The sequence below is a fragment of the Lycorma delicatula genome, chromosome 2 (genome assembly GCF_047948215.1).
Source record: "Lycorma delicatula isolate Av1 chromosome 2, ASM4794821v1, whole genome shotgun sequence".
Classification (NCBI taxonomy): Eukaryota; Metazoa; Arthropoda; class Insecta; order Hemiptera; family Fulgoridae; genus Lycorma; species Lycorma delicatula.
In genome coordinates this window covers 124,201,612-124,223,069 of record NC_134456.1, presented here as the reverse complement: position 1 = coordinate 124,223,069, position 21,458 = coordinate 124,201,612, and the positions used below count along the sequence as shown (strand labels likewise).

Here is a 21,458-nt window from a genome sequence, read left to right as displayed (position 1 = left end):
TGTTTAAAATTTCATGAATAAGTTATAAATATTCTTTACACCATCCATCAGCTTCATGGATAACAAAGATGATAGCTGAAAATTCTTCTGCAAGGCACTGCAGACAGTCTTCGGTAACTTAAGTTAGCTGTGAACCTAGTTCTTAGCTTATCTAAATCAGCAGGTAATGCTGAGATACAAACACTGTTTTACATATTTCCACAAGAAAAGTCACAAACTGCCAAAAAGTTTAGCAATCTTATGGGCCAATAGTATAGTCCTAAACATGGGCTCTCAGGTTTAAATGTTTTTTATTAATTTCTGACGATTTTATTCAATGCACTATGGCAATGTTTCATTTACAGTTCTGACAAACTTGGTTGGACCAATTTGGTGAGGCTCCATCTTGCTGAAAAATTAATTCTTCATAGTTTTCATTTAGTTGGGAAAAAAGCCAGTCCTGCAGCATTTCAGATAAGAATGCCCTGTTACTATGTTTCCTTAAAAAGAAAACAAAGGCCATAAACAATACTGCACAAAAAAAATTAATTTTTTATAAATCTCAACTCTTGCTGTACAATCTTATTTGGATTTTCAAGACCCTATATGCAAACATTATAAAGTGAAATATTACCGCTTAAATGAAATGTTCGTTTTCTAAATCAACTAGATCACAGAAATCTTTATGTTTCCTTTTGTCACTTAAACAGCTTGTATCAGTTGTAACTAGTGTGGTGTGAAATGCCAAGTCACGTCTTAACATACACCGAATGAGCCATATGAGGGATCACAAGTTCTTTAGTAGTGCAATGAATGGACTCTTTCATGATTTTCTAAGAAGTCTTGAAGTCTTTAAACATTTTCCTCTGAAGTGCATGGGTCATCCTGGATGCTTCAATGAACATAAATATCCTGATTATGCAAACTGATTATACCAGTGATGAATGTTTTTATGCAATGGTGGATCTTGAAATGCTTTTAAAACATGCTGAAGCGTTATTACGAATTCTGTCTTATTAAATTGTAGAACACAAAATATCATCTGCTGCATAAACGCCAGGTTGTTTCCAGCTGAGATTAGGGTACGCTTGAGTACTAGCACTGCACTCTGGTGGCGGTATTTGAAATTCTATGACACACACACTTTAATATGCTGCAAATTTTATTCACTGCCCATGCATGGTACATAGGTGTATGGTTTTCAAATTAGATCACATTGGTTCTAGCCAGTAATGTATAATATCAACATTACCTTGAGGTTACATATAATTTATCTTTTAATAACTAAATCATCTTTACTTCAAACATTCATATTATTCACTAAGTTGTTAGTGAGCTAAAGATATCCTATTTATTCCTTCAGCTGAGAATAAAAAGAAGGAAACTTTTTTCTAACTAGTCACATCACACATTCATATAAGAGCAAGGTGAAAAGTTCCAGGCCGGTTGTTTATTTTTCAACAGTTATCATTAAGCTTGTTCACTTAGCCCAGAGTTCCACAAGAATGATTATGCCAGTTTGAGTCATCAATTTATCAAATGCCCTTAAAATAACAATCTATGGCTGCATAATTTCATTACTGGTCAAAACTTTCTTCCCTCCAAAACATTTTTTTTAGGTTAGGAAACAAGTGATGGTCACTGGGAGCCATACTAGGTGAATATGGGGGATGTTGGAGCAATTTGAACCATAATTTGATTTTTGCCATTGCACTGATTGAAGTGTGAGTTTTTATGGAAAATCACTTTTTTGCCTAATGCAGTCACGTTTTTCTTTAATTTCATTGCTGAGATGCTGTTAGAGGGCCGCATTCACAATTTATTGTTTCACACTTTTTAAGAAATAATCAATGAAAATTATTTCATGTGCATCCAAAAACAGTTGCCATAATTTTTCAAATAGCCATTTTCACGTTTTTGGAGCAGGTTGATCTTTTTCAACCCATTTTTTTTTCTGCCATTTTGTCACCCGACTCAACTAGCACACAGCTAATTTATGCCCAAATGTTCATGCAAAATATTATGCTTGCATACTGTTGACATACAAAAAGACTCTGCTAACTCATTCAGTCACTTGTCAATCACCCAAAACAATTTTATGCTATTTTTTTTATCATTTCTGACAGTCACATCAGAAGAATCTCACTGTATGGTTCATTGCTAGTGCACATTTGACCCATTTTAAACTCTGCCCAGCATTTAACTATTGTATTTGATAGAGAAGAATCTCCCAATGTCATATATTTAATAAGTATTAAATCACTATATGAATTTCTAACTTCTTCCGTTTTCCAAAACAAAATACCCAAATTCTCCACTTTGATGGACAAAAAACTATACTAAGTGTTGCAGCTTGAAAATCTTATTGTAAACTATTGAAGAATTGAATCACGTGATGCTGTCAAGCAATTAAAAGTTAGTAACTCCATCCCTGTGAGAGGCCTGGAACTTTTCACCCCACCCTCTTAATGCAATTTAGATCCTCCTTCTGTAGATAGTGTCACTAAATCAAATAGAGTCAACTGTATCAGACAAATCTTAATTTTCAGTTATTTAAAAAGTATGCATTAAATAACTTTTCCAGTTTAAAGTACACCAACATTCTTCACTATACTAACAAAATACTTAAAGAATTATCCCATTGTTTTATTTATAATTACTACAAGCAATGATATTTTAGGGGTGATTAGCACACACTGAATGAATAACTTTAGTACAGATGCATGATTTGTAATTAACAACGTAAAAATTCTGATGTATAAAATATATTGTACTGATAGCATATTTTATTCTGTAACACTATTCTGTTAGTTCCAGAAGATAAAACATTTCAAGGAGTAAATCTTGAACATAAAGGAAAATGAAGCAAATAAAAATGCCATCAATAAGACCACAATCATTATGATAATACTTACACATTACTTTATAATTAAACACACAGAACATTCAGTTTTAATTGGTTAGTTACCTGCATACTGCTAAAACTTTTGGGCTGATGACTTAGCTAAGTTTATTTTTTTCAAAATATTTATAAAAATTCATATGTAAAAAATTAGACAAACCATAAACCATTTCAGCCACATGTCACAACAAAGATCTTGTAAATAATCACATTTTTTCTAGATCATGAAAGCAATATTGAAACTTTACATCTCATCTCACTATGAACAATACTGTAGCCCTTTAACAATAATAATTGTTCTTCAGCAACTGTTTGATATTTTAAACTTTGCATAAATCAAAATTTAATTTGCAGTATTTTCATCATTATTAAAGAAATAAATAATACCTTAGCAGGTACCAACAGTACCTGCTAAGTAAGTAGTGATAGTTCTTACTACAAACTAATAAAAGTAATTTCTAAAGCTGTATGAAACATTCAAAACTTAAGTCAATAATCATAGATACATATACATACATTTTTCTTGACGTAAGCTTTAGTTTCGTCTGGAAAAGCCAACCATCTCTGTTGGTACTGTGATTTAACATCAGCATCCTTTGCTGTAAGAGTATTTTTAAGCTGCAGACCAGCAGCCATTCTTGCCACAGGGCTGTTCCCTCCATGTCTTAAAATGTCTGACAATGTCTTCACAAACTCAGGCTTAAAAAAAAAAAATCAGTACATTTAACAAGACAAACATATGATATTGTTCAAATAAATTAAATGCCGATTCCTTATCCTGTGGTCATCTGAAAAACCTTTCTCTTTAATGCTGTGCAAATAAGCATAGTAAAAAAAAAACTTTTACAGGCACAAAAACTAACATTAATGGATATAAATGAATGTAGGCTAGTAAGCTGTTAAAGAAAGCTGGTGTTGTTTCTCCTCGGGGAAAAATGTAGCAGCTAATTTATCTTAAAACCAATGACAATTACTCCATAAACTGTCACTGAAAAGAAAACAAAAAAAAAAAAATATATATATATATATACATAATATACAGTATCAGTTATAGTGGACATCGGAAATCATTATTTCCAATGTCACCAGCCAAGTTTTTGGTCACTATAAATAATGTGTCATTACATATCATTTATAGTGACCAAAAACTTGACTGGTATGGTATGCTGTTAATACCAGTAAATATCGTTTATAATGACCAAAAACTTCCTCTTCGTTGGTTTGGTATGCTGTTAATATATAAATACAGTATGTATACTGATTATAATTACATCAGTTGTAGTGACATATTGGTTATTATGACATTTTTTCAAATGTAATGCAACATTTTATCACTGACAGACGAAAGTGACTCGTCAATGTAGTATATCTACATTGTAGTTACAAAAATATTTTAACGGTTAAAATCAGTCACCTTTTCCTGTTTACCTGCATATGCACTATAGTTCTTGTTTTTTTTTCTTCTTCCTGTGGTTGTAAACTGATGCAACCACATTTAGTTGTTATTAATGTTTTGCTGTGAGCGTACCATATCATGCAGGTATTGTATTTTATTTTACATATCCTTTGCAATTCATTTAATAGCGATTTAATTACGACTTTGCGAAAAATTCACAATAGAGGAAAAGGCACACATTATTTGTCAGAGAATGGTGAAACTAATAAGGACATTGCCCAAGAATTAGGCGAAGGTCATTCAACAACATTGGTGATTTTGAAGAACCGTGAAAAAATTAAGAGAATTTTAAAACAAAATTCTATGAAATCAAAAAATTAGTCAAGATAATCATATAGACCAAGCTCTGTTAAAATGGTTTAAATACCAGAGGGCTAGTGATATCCCTATTAACAGCCCTATATTGCAAAATAAGGCAAACAATTTAACTGAAAAATTCTGTAAACCACATGAACTTCATTCAGCTTGGATACAACAGTTCCATCAGCGTCATGATATTATGTTGGGGGAATAAGTAGCAAAGCCTCAGCAGCTCCACCACTGATGTGTTAAAAAAATGGCTATTTTGCTACTATAAAAAAAACAACTAATTTTACAAATGATACGGGATTTAGTTCTAAAAAGGAAACGCAAATAACTATTCTGGATACTATAATTATGTTAGAATGATCATGGAATTAGATTTCTCAGCTGACTTTAAAAAATTGCTTTTGACATGCAGGATTTTTACCACAGGCTGGCGATGTTACTAACACATCGCATGAGAAGAACCTTTAGCGGAATGGGACAAGTGTCTGTAAAACCAATCGTCAAATGCATTGTTTGAAGATTATCAAGAGGTTGATAAAGATTTAGAAACACATGAAACTTTAACAGATGATATAGTGGCTTTAGTACTAGCAGAAATAGACAGGGACTTAGGTAGTGACAACAAAGGTAACAATAGCGACAACAATGAAGACATCAACCTATCAAATCTTCCAAAAGTTTTAGTTAGCCGGTTTCTTAGTTTTACAGAAATTGCTAATGAAGAAACAAAGAGTGTGTTTTGATTTACAAAAGAATCTTCAAAAACTGTATTACAATGAAATGTTTGAAATGAGCAGAATAATAGACTTTTTTGCAGAAAAAGTAATTTCTACAATTTTTCTCCATCTTATTTTACTCTACCATATTTGTATTTATTATCACAATTTTTTTTTTTTAATTATTTTATTACAGAAATAAATTATTATTTTTGATGATTATTATATTACTATATTGCAATACTTGTGTAGATAGATATTAAAGTAGTACCAATAAATAACCTACCTAACCATCAGTTATCATTTACTAAAATTGTCGGTTCCTTGGAGGTCAATATAACAATATTCACTGTATATATTAATTTAAACTAAAATGTACGTAATTATCAATTTCCTAGAAAGGACTTTCTGTGTTCATGGGTAATTTTAATCAGCTACAAAAATTTAAATCAAGAATACATTTTCAGTATTTACAATGTAAAATACAATATAAAAAAAAGTTTATTTAAAAATAAAGGAACAATAAGATAAGGACTTTATTTTTTGTACACTTCAATCTTTTTTTTAATTGTATTTTACATAGTCAGTAATCTTAAAAGAAATTAAGAAAATACTCTTTAGGTAAAATTTTGGATGAAGGAAAAGTTCGTTTTTGTTTGCCAAAAATAATAGAAACAACCACCTCTATAATGAATAAAACTACCAAAATATATAATGACTTGCTAATGATTCTTAAATTTTATCTACATAAAAAAAGATAAAAATTGGAGATACTTGTTTACTTTGTGTTTGCTTACATATTCTCACAGCTAACTTAAGGCAAAACACAAAAAGCTAAATACTTTTTTCTTTAATTGAAACTTATTGCTTTCTGAAGCAAATCCAGCATAAACTTACTTACAAGAGGTGTTAGCAAGCTATTAATCATGAATCAAATACATGTTAACTAAGTTTATTAAACAATTGTTTTATCATTGCAAAAAAAATATTTTACTCACCAAATTTGTTTGTGCTGCTTGTTCAAGATACCTTTGTGCTGCTTCTAACTCATTTTTATCTGCAAAAATCAAATGAATTAAAATTTTAACCTAGTTTCAAAACCTATAATTCTGTAAAGATTTTAGTATTTTAATGTCTACTGCTTAGTGAGGGTTCACAGTAAAATAATGCATCTATAAAAATAAATCATAGTTATGAAATAAATAACTACACATATGGCAGTTAAACTGACATATGAGGTTACAAAATAATCACATAACCCTGTTATATACAAATTGCTCCCCATATCAGTGCTTTATATTAAAAAGTGATTTAATACAAATTTCCTTTTAATAAGTTAAAGGTGAGCCTGCATTACTAAGCACTCTTAAAAGTGTTTATTTCTATGATGTCAAATAATTCTTTGTAAAAAATTTACATTTTCACATTTTTGGGCATCCAAAAAATAATGGTAGGATTCATATCAGGTGATTTGGTTGGCCACACGTAATATATCCAAGAACAATAACATCTCCCACCAGTCAGGAAATGATCTATTCAGATGATGAATAAAGCAGGTGGGTTGGGATGGTGAATGAAGTGATTGGTGGTGGGGTAGTGCTCCATTAAGTTAAAATACAAGTTCCTATCATAATAGCTCAGTCTAAAATTGTAAACATAATTTTATAGAAATAAAGGGAATAATATTTTCTAAAAGTCTATCACTGAAAATAAAAGATGTGATAAGAACATTGATATTACCACATTGTACCATATCAGATACTTATTGAAAAACAATATTGGAAATTAGTTTGTTACATGAGGGTTGTTATGCTTAAAAAACATTTATTCTTTTTAGTGTTTATATCACCACTCATAAATGCTAATTCATCTATAGGGATTTTATTTGTGGTGGAGGAATTAATGCAATATTTTCTTTTAACTAATAACAACAGCTCAATTGCTAATTATTATCACCTTTAGGTTGAACAGGTTAAAGATATCTTAACATTTATTATGCATTGTTAATAATATATTAATATGGAATTTGCAAACATCAACATAACTAGAATACAAGAAGAAACTGGACTCCAATGTATGAAAAGCATTGTAACCAGATGACAATTATTTCTTAATTTCCTGACATTAACTGAACAATCCTCATTCCCATATTTACCCATGAATATTTATAAATACTTATTTATAAGAAATATTGTGGTTGGAAAGTAGCCAACGGTATTCATAAACAGCTTTTGTTACCATAAATTAATGATACAGATACACAAGTTTAAAATAAAAGTACCCTAACTTATAGCAAATCATTAATTCACATCTGTTAAATCATCCCTTATCAGAAAATATCAATGCAGTTTAATCTTATCTATCATCATCACAATAATGAATAGAAATAGTGGCAAACTGTTACTATGTTGAACACATAAAGAACTACTCTGCAACATTACAACATAACCCTAGTTGCAAATAAATACATTACTACTAAATTTACACTACTACACAAAAGCAAGAGTGTTTCTCCAGATAATCTCAAGAACTAGAATCTGTTTTTAAAATTTCTCCTTCCCAAGTGTAGGCTAAATAACCCCACCATAATGTCACCCTCTTTAGTACTACTTGATGATGATGATGATGATGATAATAATAATAGTAATTAACAGATACAGAATAAAATCTGACATAAGAAATCCATTTAGCATACATACATAAATTTTGCTCTCAGTTACTGAAAGAGAGAGGTTTACTTTGAGCAGAAAGATTAAAATTCATGTAATTCCCTTAAACCTCCAGAAAAAGATGAAGATATATTCAAATTATTTGTGTAAATGGATTCAGAAAAACAAAATTATTTTTCATTTTAGATGAGGGAAGTTTTGACCAGTGTGCCCACAGGAATCTACCCAACCAGCTCTTTAACAAAAATTGATTTTTTTTTCAAAATTTGTTCTAGCTTAAAGAAAATAAAAATCATAAACACAAGAATTCTTAATTTAAGTAAACTTTAAATGAGAGCTGTTTTTAAGTCACAAGAAAAATATTTAAATAAAAAATTATGACCAAGATTTTAATCCCTTGCCACCCTCTAATCCCCTACTAAATTAATAAAAATTAAGAATTATGGTAATGGAAGCATCCATTTTTTTCAATGACTGTTACTCCTTCAAAAAAAAATTAATTAAAAAGCACATCATAGAGCAGCTTTAGCACTCTTGCTTTACAAGGTCTTAGGTCTATATCCCTAGCAATATGCCTCAATTAGAAAAATATTGAAATTTGTTACATTCAACTGTTCCTTTTAAAGAATGTAGCCTATCCTCAGAAAAAAATTAAAAAACCAATAGATGATATTCGGCTATTCTTGTCCCTGATAGTGTTCATGCTTTCTATTCTTCCCTTAATAGTAGAGGAGAATGCTGTAATGTCAGAACCTTTCTTCCCAAAGGCACTTATCTAAGGAAAAAAGCAGGTTTTATAGTACTTTCCTACCTTGTGCTTCTTATCTCCTACTTCCCATTAATTAACAGTAATTAAAATACTCTAACCTTTAAAAAAGTAAAAAATGTAGATTAAACATTCTTGTCCCAACAGGTTTTGACCTGGATAATGCAAGAACACATCAATACTTAAATAACAAACCCTACAATATTGCAATATTTCAACTGTACTTTTTTCAAAATGTTTAAAAGGTATTCACAGTTATTGTCTCCCAAAGAAAAACTAAAACCCCCTCAACTAATAAAAATTTTACATAGCAATATAAGAACAGTTCTTTTTAATAATGTGTTTTATCTTCTGAAAAAAGTAAACCATGTATTAATGTTGTTTAAGAGATTACTAAGTTATCCCTTTAATTTAAAATTGAAAATCTGAGATATTCAACCTCTTCTTTTTTCACTGCCATATTTTCAAGGAGGATAAATAAAAAAAATTGTATATGTAAAGTTTGAGCCATATTACCCACCTATCTACTTAAACAACCTAAACCATTTTGCTCATCATAAAGGTATACCAAAAAAATAAGAAATCTTATAATGTTTAAAATTATTTTCAGCTTACAGAAATTTTAAGGAAAGAAAAAGTTCAATGATGTCATCAAACAAGTCACAAACCCTCTGCTAAACCAAGCCTTCATTTTCTTTTATTAACACCTCCAAATACCAATTTTAAAAAAACAGTACCAGTTTTAAAAAATTTGCATGCATGAAGTTAAACTGCAAATAAGTGAATAGAATATATTTTATCTTTCAACATGAAATATTTATATTAATGGGATGGCATTCCCAAAATCTAACAAGTTTCAAATGATCGTTACTGCCCTAAAAACATGATCTATTTTATATACAAGGTGTGTGTTTAATTGGTTCTTACGTATTAACGCCACCACAGCTACAACTTTATTTAAAAACAAAGTAGTCATCGGATTTCGGTGGAAAATGGGCCGATATAGAGTTTAACATTCAGTCTCTTTATTAATTTTAATAAATGGTTATTTATATTTATTCTATAAATATAATTTAACCAAACTTAACCTACGCTCACTAACCTTGACTAATTAACAGGAGTGTTTTGATTATTTAAATAATAAATAATTGCAATAATTACTGAATTTATTAAATAAATACTCAAAAAATTACAGTGTTAATTAGTCAAGGTTAGCGAGCGAAGCGAGCGTAGGTTAAGTTTGGTTAAATTATATGTATAAAATATACTACATCGTGGATACCGGTGTTCTTTGGTGGTTGGGTTTCAATTAACCACACATCTAAGGAATGGTCGAACTGAGACTGTACAAGACTACACTTCACTTACACTCATACACATCATCCTCTGAAGTAATACCTGGCGGTGATTCCTGGAGGCTAAACAGGAAAAAAAAAGTAAATATTTATAAAATAAATAAATATAAATAACCATTCATTAAAATTAATAAAGAGACTGTTCATTTTCCACCGAAATCCGATTTGACTACTTTGTTATTAAATAAAACTGTAGTTGCGGTGACGTTAATACATAAGTACCTTTAATTTTTAAACTTAACACCTGGTGTTGAAATCAAAACAACACTGAAAAATTTGAACAAACTTTATTACTTACAGATAAAACTATATTTATTTACTACTTTTCTATATAGCTGCCTTCAACTTTTATAATAATCATTTAGCAGTTCATTTTACTAACTTCTCCCCTCTTTCAAAAAATTTCACCACCAGTGACTTTTATAGTAACACCATTTTTCAATTCATCATTTTCAAACATTTGTGATGGAAGCCATTGTTTAAGGTGAAGAAAAATAAATTTCTTGAAGCTAAGTCAAAACTGTAAAGGGATGATTGCACATTTTCCAGCAAGATTTTTCAAATGCCTCACTGTCTAGATCAGACAGATACATAAGGTAGATCGTCTTATGTAGCTGAGCACTGCCATGCAAAAACAAAATACCGCAGGATATCATACAACATCAGTTTGATTTTTTTTAACATTTCACAATATGTATCTACATCAATATGTATCTACCTCCCCCCCCCCCTTTTGTCCCAAAATAGTAGTCATAATTTTTACCTAAAGTTCTTGTTTGAACTGTTTCTGGCTGCCTAGGAAATTAAGAATGGCAGCATTCATATTCTGCTGCTTTACCTTAACATTCAAATAAGAAATCCAAGTTTCATTTCCAGATTGATCACTATGTGATGAAACAATTCATAACCTTCCTTCTCTTGCCTCAAAAAATTTATGCATTGCAGCAAATGTTTTTCCTTGGTGCGATTTGTGGTAGAATCTTGTTGACAAAATACGTTAATTGTGTGGTACAATATTAAAGACATCCAGGTTGAGAATTTGCAAATAAGGATTTTTTAGAGTGCAAAAACTGCACAGGGAGTCAAAGATCAGTATACATAAAATGGTTAAGTGAGTATACAGGATTTAAAAATAAGTATAGAGATGTTTCAAAATTAGTAAAATACAAAAAAAAAATAAACAATTAGGGATTAATTTTGTATGATTGATACAAGGAAATTTATTAACATTTAAAAAAAAAACATATCAAAAAATGCAAAAAGTTTTTTGACCAAAATACTACTCCCATTCCTTGGATTCAGTTGAACTATGTTTTGGAATCGTATCAGATTTCAACTTAAAAATCAACTACAACCTAGATTTCTTATTACATTTGTTGAGTAACATTTTTGAGGAAAAACTATTTCTCTTGATATTATAAGGCTTAAAGTGTATAATAAAAAGTTTCTTTGCAAAAACATTTAACAAATTCATTTAACACATTACAAAACCAGATTGCATAATGTTATGCAATAAAATTAATCAATTTAAATTTTCATTGTAAATAAATTAACAGATCATTCAACGACACTTGTAATATTTTTTTGTCATTTTATATATATATATATATATATACAAAATCAATCTTTGTTAACTATATCAAATTATTAATTGCTAAACACTTAATTCATATCAGCTTTTCTTGGGGGCAAACAATGAACAATGCTCATTTATCAAGACATGATAAGCTATTTAAGAAATAAGAAAAAATTGTACTGGTAAAATCCTGATTTTACAACAGTGCATTGAAACAAAATCATGTTATCCCCACTCCATTTACACGCGCACGCGCGCACACACACAAAATTAATAAAAATGGATAACTACAGTTTTTATGTTTATCAAGGTCATAATAATTACTAAAATACTTATCCAATACCGTAACAATTTTGAGATTACTTACATTTCCAGTAAAATGTAATCAATAACATGAGAAAAATCAGCTTAATTTTTAAGTAAGTCTACTAATTCTGACAAAATGTCAAAACATTCATATTAAGAAAACAACACTTACAAACATTGGAAAACACTTTACAAGAACTTATACTCAAAATCATACCTTCATTACAGTTCTACTAATACTTAAATATAATTTATTTATTACCATTAATTGAGATTGTACTTATTTTATAAAATATATTTTGTTACAATACTAAAATACTTCTGTAATGCTATATTTTATATTTTTAATTACTTGTCGTAACTGACACTTTTCAAAACAAAACAGCAATGTTTTGCATTTGTGAAAGTTTAATAATGTAATGATGGCCTACAATGAAAGGAAATTTTAAATTTAAAAAAAAATTAAATTAATATTAGTTCTGAAAACGTAAATTTCAACTGTATATTGTACATGCACCAATGGAGTTTCAAATGGTATGCACCACTCTGTACTTAATTCTTTTGGTTTGAGAACATCAAAACTACATTACATAACTCAAGAATTATGGTTATGGACAACTATAGATTCTCAAACATCCCTAAATCTCAAATGTTATTTTGACCAGTTGTTTTACTTCATTTAATACTATGTACTATTTTCTCTTAAAAACACAAAATATAATTAATGAACTCATACAATTCAAATCACACTTTTCAATCACATTCTTATGTCTTGCCTAATTAAAAATACTAAGAGCAGTAACACTAGTAGATGTTATGCAATAACGGTGTAACTGAGGATAGTTACAAATAAGACTGAAAATGTTAAAAGTAAATTTTTTTTTAAATATTTTATTAACAGTTTTATTCACTTTGCCATAACAAATGTCTGTATTTTAAATTATTCAACCGACCACTGTGGACAAGTACACAGAAAAGATTTTGTTATCAATAATGAAATTTAGTGATTATTCTTATTTTATTATCAATATATTTTAGTGATTTAAAGAATGTTTTAGCCAAAATCATAATTTCAAAAAAGGCCAGATAATACATAAATGTAATTTATATAGTATAATACAAGTAATGGGGGATAGCTGGCTTAAAACAGCCATCATGATGAGGAAAATAGTAAAGATACAACTAAATTTATAAACTATAATTGCAAACTTGCTTAAGACTAAAAAAAAGTTAACATTACACTAAATCTATATAACACTATGCATAACAATGTCACTATCTGCTATATTACTCCATTAATTAATTTTAATTCCATGTAGTGATAAATTTTTTTTTCAATATTTTAGATGGCTTTTGTTAATTACAAACTATTTTGATATTCTTTATTGAGAACTATTACTCATAATTAACTACTTAACATTATTTAAAAATGTTTGCAATTTACTTAAATAAATTTAAAAAAATTCTGTATGCAGACACTTAACACCTTTGCACTGATGTTTAATGCTTTATTAATATATACTTTACAACTATTTCTAGTAGTAGCCTTTAAGTGGACATTTTTTTCAATAAAATGCCCACAGTTACTTTCCTGTAGATGTAGACATAATATTCCCAAAGTAGTCAACACTTATTCTTCAATTACTTCTTAAAATAGAAATTTGTATTATGATACTTACATTGCACAATGTAGGATTAGAAAGCTAAAAGTAGGATTAGAGAGTTAAAATTTATAAATTCTATGCCTCCTTCTCAATAAAGGAAATAAGGCATTTTCTGGCAGCCTTATTTCAGATATCATTTTCTTTCTATTCTTCCACTTCATACAAAAGGTAATATTTTAATACACAAAGGTAAGCTTTTTATTAAAAAAAGGACATTCTTCACAACACTAACACAATGAGTTCCCTAGTTTAGAAGCTTATATAATGCGGATAAGAGAGCTGTACCAGCCATCCATGTATATTTACTTATTCTTGCTTTATTTGAAAGATTAAGACGCATAACTAAAAATTCATCAATTTACTCTAAGTTTTTAGTTTTCTGTCATTATAAGCTGCAGATAAGAAGAAATGTAAACACATTTACAGATTTCATGAAGTCAACCTTCTGTCATAATTTTTCCAATAAGCTAGAACAAACTGTTAAGACTAATTAACATTATGTATTAATAGATTTTCTGTTATAAATCAGAATTAACATAGACTAACCTGTATGTCAAAAACAAATACATCAACCCACATACAATTGCTATTGTCTACAGAAGCTAAATTTTCTCACTTTATTGTTCAATTATCAGATTCCAAAAACTGTCTCTAAAGTAAATGGAAAAAATCTAGCTTAAAAGATTATTACATAAATGTTAATCCATGTTAGAATAACTTTTTAATTTTTCATATTTATGCAAAAACATAACTAACATCATCCCTGATCAGTTTCAGTAGTTTTCAACAAAACTATCACAATTTTCAATAAAACTATTAGAAAATAACATTTATATGCTCAAATAGTTCATTTTAAAACCAATTTTATCAAAAAAATTATTTCTGTACTAATAAAAAGTTTAATTTCACGTAATTTACGAAAGGCATAAAAAAAAGTCATAAAGGTCTTAAAGACATAAAAAAGGTCATATTAGAGCTGCTATTTTCCATATATAATAAACGAGAAAAAGCATAAATTATAGAATTCAAAACCATTTCCAACAATCAAGACTAAAAATTATAGACAATAAAAACTAACTTGAGAAAATAGGAAATACAGGTGGCAAAGGTGGTTATTAAAATAGAGCTCAAGTTAGGAAATTTTTATGCAATAAATTCAGAGATGATCAGTAGAAGCCACAGCAGAAAGAAATTGGTTTAGAATGATATGCTGGCAATCAGGGTTAGTTGAGAAGAGAGATAATTAAATTTTGTAATAGTAATACTTAAAATAAAAGAACTTACATGAGGAGGTAAATGGAAACAATACTGGGGGGGGGGGGGGTAAATATTATGTCCCTATTTACATAAAAAAGGGAATGCCATTAAAAAAAGCCTTTATTCTGAGGGATTGAAGATAACGTGAATATAAACTACTATACTAGAAAGAAGGCTACAAGAAAAAGTGTATGAGTTAAGAAGATAACAAAATTCTGTTATTAAAAGACCTTATACAAACATCCAGTGCAGGATCACATGTTCATATCTACAGGAAAAAGGGACAGGATTAGAAGTTAAATTCAATATCTTAATATGGTACCACCTGGATCTGAGAGCTGCTTTCAATTATCTTTAGAAAAATACCAAAAATAACTTATGTTGGAGATAAAAGAGCTTTACTGCACAAGTCTGCCTTTGTTTAGAAAAAATAAAACTGTTTAGTGACATAAAATTATCAAAAAATAACATAAAATATCATTAATCAATTCTGGATCAATCTATAGTAGTTCAATCTCTATTTTCTAAAAACAGTCAAATATTTTTGAAAGTTACAATTAAATGTTGTAGATTTCACTACCAGGCATTCAATGAGCCACCAAATCTTTACTTGGTGTAATGTTTGAGCATAGATTTAGTTATTAAAATAAACTGATTTAAATAAACATGAATTTGCCTTCTTGGCAAACATCAACTAATCTAAACATAACTACCTTCTTGGATATTGTAGTAGATGAACTGCTAACAAGGCATAAACATAATAACAAAGAAAAAAAATTAGATGAGCCTTGCTTTGTAATTACATCCTCATGTAAAAAAAGAATGTTAATTTAATAAATGTATGTAAATTCTTTATTAAATAAATTATGGCATAATATTTTGGAAAACAACCATAGACAACCCGCAACTACTAAAAATTCATGAAGTACTGTAAGTGAGACTTTGGGAGGTTAATTCTCAAAATTTGGCAAACTCCACTTTATATTAAGGACAGTACATGCTTGCATGCAATCTTGCTTGCATGCAATCTTACAATTTAAAAAAAAAACCTTTGCCCCAAAAATTAAAAAATGCTCTCTTTTATGTATTGCATATCTTTGTAACAATTTTTTTTTTTAATGGCTTCCTAGACATGGTAGTTTGCAAGCAAGCCAACTTTAGATGCAATGTAGTGAGTGAGGATGCCCACCACAAAAATATACAAAATATTGATTTTTTGAATTTTCCAAACTTTTTTTTTGGTTTAGCTCAATTTTTAATATTACTGAAACTTTTAGTAATAATATTACAATACAATTTCACTATAATCTACCCCCTCACAACCCAAGAAAAAAAATCTTAGCTAACACTATTGGTTATACATTTTTTAGCAGAATTTTTTTAGGTTCTTCCATTTAACATAATAAATGTAGAAACCAAAAAGTATCCTTGGAAAGTAATTGGAGGTGGGAGCAGAAGTATTTTTTTGAATTTTGAAAAAAATATTTTTAATTTTAATATATTGATAATTTTTCAATAAAACTATCATAAATTACCCCAAAATAAAAAAAAAAATCTTAGTTAACTTTTTTTCATATATAATTATTTTTCTACTATATAAGAATAAATAATTTCCAGGAAAGAATTACAGCTTTGTTGTCAGTTTTTTTTTTTTTTTGTTTATATTGTAATAATCTGAATTATTAATTTACGTGAACCATTACTTTAAAAGAATCCAAAAATTAAAACAAATACTAAATTTATATATTTGTGTAACAATACTGTAGATGCAACATTTTCATGGTTCTTTCCATAACATTTTAATTAAAAACTGGGGATGCATCAAATTATTGGAAGTCAGTACATGCTTGATGTGAAACAGGTTTATGCTTAAGTCATGTATTCACTGACAAAAACAAAAAAAAAATTGTGTCATTTGATAATTCCAAAGTTCAGACATTTTTTTACAGTAAAAATGTCACCCACTACAAACTTTTTTCCCTGAAGGATCTCTAAATCTACCTTTAACTCATGAAAGAATTTAAGAAGAAGAGCCACAGACTCTGGCATGACAGTAATGTAAAGATTGTGCTCAATTAGCCAACGTATACCAAAAAGAGTTATCATACAGATATTGAGTAACAGAAGGTAATACCCCTATTACAAACCCATTATGCGCAAAAGTACACAAGGTAACAGAGACAGTAATGTAAAGATGGTGGCTCAATTTGTTTATGTATACCAAAGACAGGAAAAGTTACACAGATTTTTAATAACAGAAGGTCAATTATAATACTTCTCAAAAACCCATTATGCTGAAAGTACAAAAGGTAACAAGTGTCAAAATGGCAATACTTATTTATCAGAATCAGCTGAAAACAGGCCGTAATTGTAGCCACAGTGAAGGAAACATATGCAACAGTAAAAAAAAAAAAAAAACTGACTCATAGATCATCTGGAACGCATAGCATAAAACAAGAGCTGCTACAGATCATTAACTTCCAGAAAGTACATCTTTTACGTAACTGATAAACAGTGTAATTTAGGATTCTGGGAAATTTTTCATTAGCTTACACAATAAAAAATGTATTATTACAATTCATTTCATGAAATGGTAAACCCTAAACAAGCATTGATTACAGTTACTTTAGAAAATTAGTAATGGTAAGTTTTAAATATGTTATACATATTCTAATATATTATTAACTTCTGAATCTGTAGATGACAACTCTCAAAACAATAAATTATGTCAAAAATTTAACACAGGAAAACCTACAATGAATTAATTATACAAACCAATTTTATAACAAAATCTACATCATATACGACTTACAGCTAAAAAAAATTAATAATCATAAACAAAAAATAATTTCATCCTAGTGAAGATTCCAAAAGGATATACATTAAGGTAATCAAGATTCAAATTCTAATATTTATTACTACTGACAAAGTTTTGACTATTAGTGAAAATAGCTATATAAAAGAACCATACTTATCCTGGAGTCAAATTTTGTTTGCCATGGACATTTAGATACTGTGGAATTTAAAACCATAGTCATCTCATTTAAAATTTTACTAAATATTTAATTACACCCTATATCTCTTTATAACATCCTTTAACATCAATTACTGCAAGTAATAAGGGTGTAAAGCAAATTATCAATGAAATAATGCAACAAATGACTAAACAAAACATGATCTTCAGTAATGCAAAAGACAATAACTTATTCAAGCAGGCCAAATTGAATGAAAAAAGGTTTCTGTTACATAATTCAACGTTTTTATTAAAATATTTCAACAGCTTTAATCATGCAATACTCAAGAGACAAGTATGCAACCACCATTATATTATAATTCATTAAGAATAAGGAACATGGTGCATTCAAAATTGCATTCAACCTCGTTTGCATTAGTAAATGATGAAGCTGCCAAATGCAAAGCAAACTAAATCTGCCTACCATTAATAACCTGAAATCTTAATGGCTAATTTGACAACCAAGAGCAATCTGAAAAAACTGAAACCGAAATTTAATTCAATTAAAAATAACGTTTATTATGCGAGGTCAACTACACTTGATTAGGCTAAAAAAAAATACTAAGACTAATACACCTATAATTAAATATAAAAGCATTTCATCAATACAACCATGAGGGAGTAATATAGGCTGGGAACTTGACTGTGAGTCAGCCTGAAATCAGAACATAATATTTAAAAAGAATCCATACGTACCTGGTGAGATAGTCTTTTCAAGAATTTGAATTAACTGTGTAGATGCCTCGGCATTCATTTTAATTATCATTTTGACACTAACACAATTCTAAAAATTAAACTTTAAGATTTTTCTAGACGAACAGCAAACCGGCAATAGAATCATCAAGGCCAGTTACGTATTCCTCCGCCTGTAATACGTCTTTGGTTCTCCTGAAATTAATTTCCTTTGTAATTATTTTTTCATTTAGCATTTGATTTATTAATAAAAAATTCTCAAAAAAATTTAAAAAATCATTTAAATTGTATATATTTTTAATTTGTTTATTTGAAACTTCGAAATATCTCCATTACAAAATTATTATACTTATTCTATAAAGATCAGAAAATAAATTTAATATAATTTAAAAATGTATATAAGTTTTCAACTTTTTTTTTTACTATATAAAATAATTATTCATGGGAATTCTATTATCCTTATTGTAAAAATAAACAAGAATACACTTCATTTTTTTGCCTTTTATTAATCTCATATATAGGTTGTACATTTCATTATTCGATCTTTAAAGTTTTTGAACCATTTACGTCAAATAATAAAAAACTAAATTTTGAGATATATGGAACTACTTTTTTCATTATTGCTAGATAGTAGACGGTTGTTCGCGCCAACTGTCATTTACAGCCAGCGTAACTGACAGCCGTTGATTTGAATCTTGCGATAAATCATTCTTGTAAAATAAAAGTTTAAATTGAATTATATCCTGACATGTAACAATAGAAAATAATTTTTTTATATACTATCTTTATTATTACAAGTAAGTTCTGTAGTACAAGTAAAATATTAACAATGTAAAATAATATTTCAAACAAATTCAAGGAACAATATATAAATAAATTTACAAGTTGTTTGTAATGCATCAACAAATAATTATCAGTAATTAGAAAAAAAACCTTACCACCAGCCCATATCACACCCTTTTAATAGGTAACTGATATTTGAAGCAATTTCCTTTTAACCTTATGGCAAATTTAATACATTTTTATTTTTAATAAATTCATTATTAATTTTTCTGAAAATTTAATTGAAATTGTAAGCACTGACATACTCCATAACGACTATTATTTATTTTAAACATTTTTGTAAATCAGACAATTTCTTTTAAATCTTATCCAGACATTGATCTTACTCTATCTTCTGAATTTATTCTTGTGTGATGAAGATATCATGATTAAAACTATACAAAGTTATTTTAATTGCTTGAAAGGTATTTTTATATACCATTATTTTACTATTGCATAACTTTTTGTTCGAAGTTATCCATTACTTTTAGTAACAAAGTGACTTGAAATCCATTTTTTAAGGAATATATAAGTAATAAAAATGTATTACTTATATAAAATTTATTAGTCTTCAATCTTCCATGTGAAAAGTACTGTAAATGTTTTCTTAATTACTGGTATTAAAAATAGACATTTTTATTCTGAGATCAGCACAATGAAATAAATTAAAAATGTATAAAGTAGAACATAAACTTAATTTCTAAGTACCACCACACATGCTTTCAACTTATATTTTTTATAAAATTTGGTTTTACTTTCAATTCATTACTCAATGATGAATTTGAAGGAATATTTCATGAGGAATTCTGTAGTAGATTTTTTTAGGTCAACTGTTATGAACAGATAGATTATGATAAACATTAGTGGTTATAAAAGCATTTTTAAAAACAAAATAATAAACTTTTATGAATTTTTAATCAATAGTAGCCATTGTTAAATTTAACTACTTTTATACTCACTTAATATCTTTTTGTTAAACCAAAACTTAACAGATTATATCACTTACACAAACACAGATTTAATGTGACAGGAATCTTTCTGGAAGTTATGGTATTGTAATTTATTTAATCCTTAAATCATAATATGTTATCAATCCTTCTCACACTGCAAAATCCAATATCATGTTGTTCTCCTAAAACTCAAGTAACTATTTACATTCTTGAATCATTCACTCTGTTAAATGAACTCACCCTAGTTCTATTACAGCTTTATGTATAAATGACTATTTTTCATTATACTAATACTCTAATTTTATCATAAAAATGTTTACTTTTATTATTTGAAGTCCAACTATCTTTTATAAAAATTTGGCTTTCCGCCATTATAAAATTGACCTATAGAATTAGTTGACATTAATTCCCATTAAATTATGTTGATTATATTTCCACGATAACATTCATTATTTTACATCTGATCAAAAAAAAAAAAAAAAAATCAGGTCATAAAGTTCTGAGAATAGTTGTGTAAAGGCCATGAGTATTAATTTTAAGAATAAAGTATTATATATGAAATGAAAGACAGAATAAAGTGAATTGTGACACTAATTTGTTTTAATACCAAGAAATCTAATTAAATTGGATAAGAAGATAAAATTCATTCTAATTGTAAGAAATTCAAATGAATTTAATATAAATAAAAACTAAGCCATTAGTTTTACTATTATAACTAAAATGATACAAATGTTAGAAAAAATAGAAAAGGAAAGACTGCTTTAAAACTCATAACGTTTAGAAACTGCATAGAATTATGGATAGATTACATCTACACGTCAAGCAAAACCTTTAGATATAATACTAAAAATGTTTTTTTTTGTTGAACAAAGATAAAAATTATTATTAATTCTACCTGTTAAATTACATTCCTCTTACTTCATATTTTGTTATTTTAAGAAAATTTATGTCATGGATCTCAATGGATTTTGTACTCATATAGTGAGTCAGCAGGAACTGTTCTTTTCTGAAATTATATTTATTTC

The 21,458-nt window shown here is 28.3% G+C and overlaps 1 protein-coding gene across 3 annotated transcripts in view; it reads right to left on the bottom strand.

The window, feature by feature from the left end:
- Positions 1-18,823, bottom strand: part of Fs(2)Ket (Importin subunit beta Fs(2)Ket) — a 77,179-nt gene extending 58,356 nt beyond the window's left edge. For all 3 annotated transcript variants that reach the window (XM_075356199.1, XM_075356202.1, XM_075356200.1), the window contains exons 1-3: positions 18,665-18,823; positions 6,361-6,419; positions 3,398-3,580 (exon numbers count right to left, since the gene is read on the bottom strand). In XM_075356199.1, coding sequence (XP_075212314.1) covers positions 3,398-3,580; positions 6,361-6,419; positions 18,665-18,734 — 312 coding nt within the window. In that variant the 5' untranslated portion in view covers positions 18,735-18,823. The remainder of the gene's footprint in view (positions 1-3,397; positions 3,581-6,360; positions 6,420-18,664) is intronic.
- Between the last annotated feature and the right edge of the window lie 2,635 nt (positions 18,824-21,458).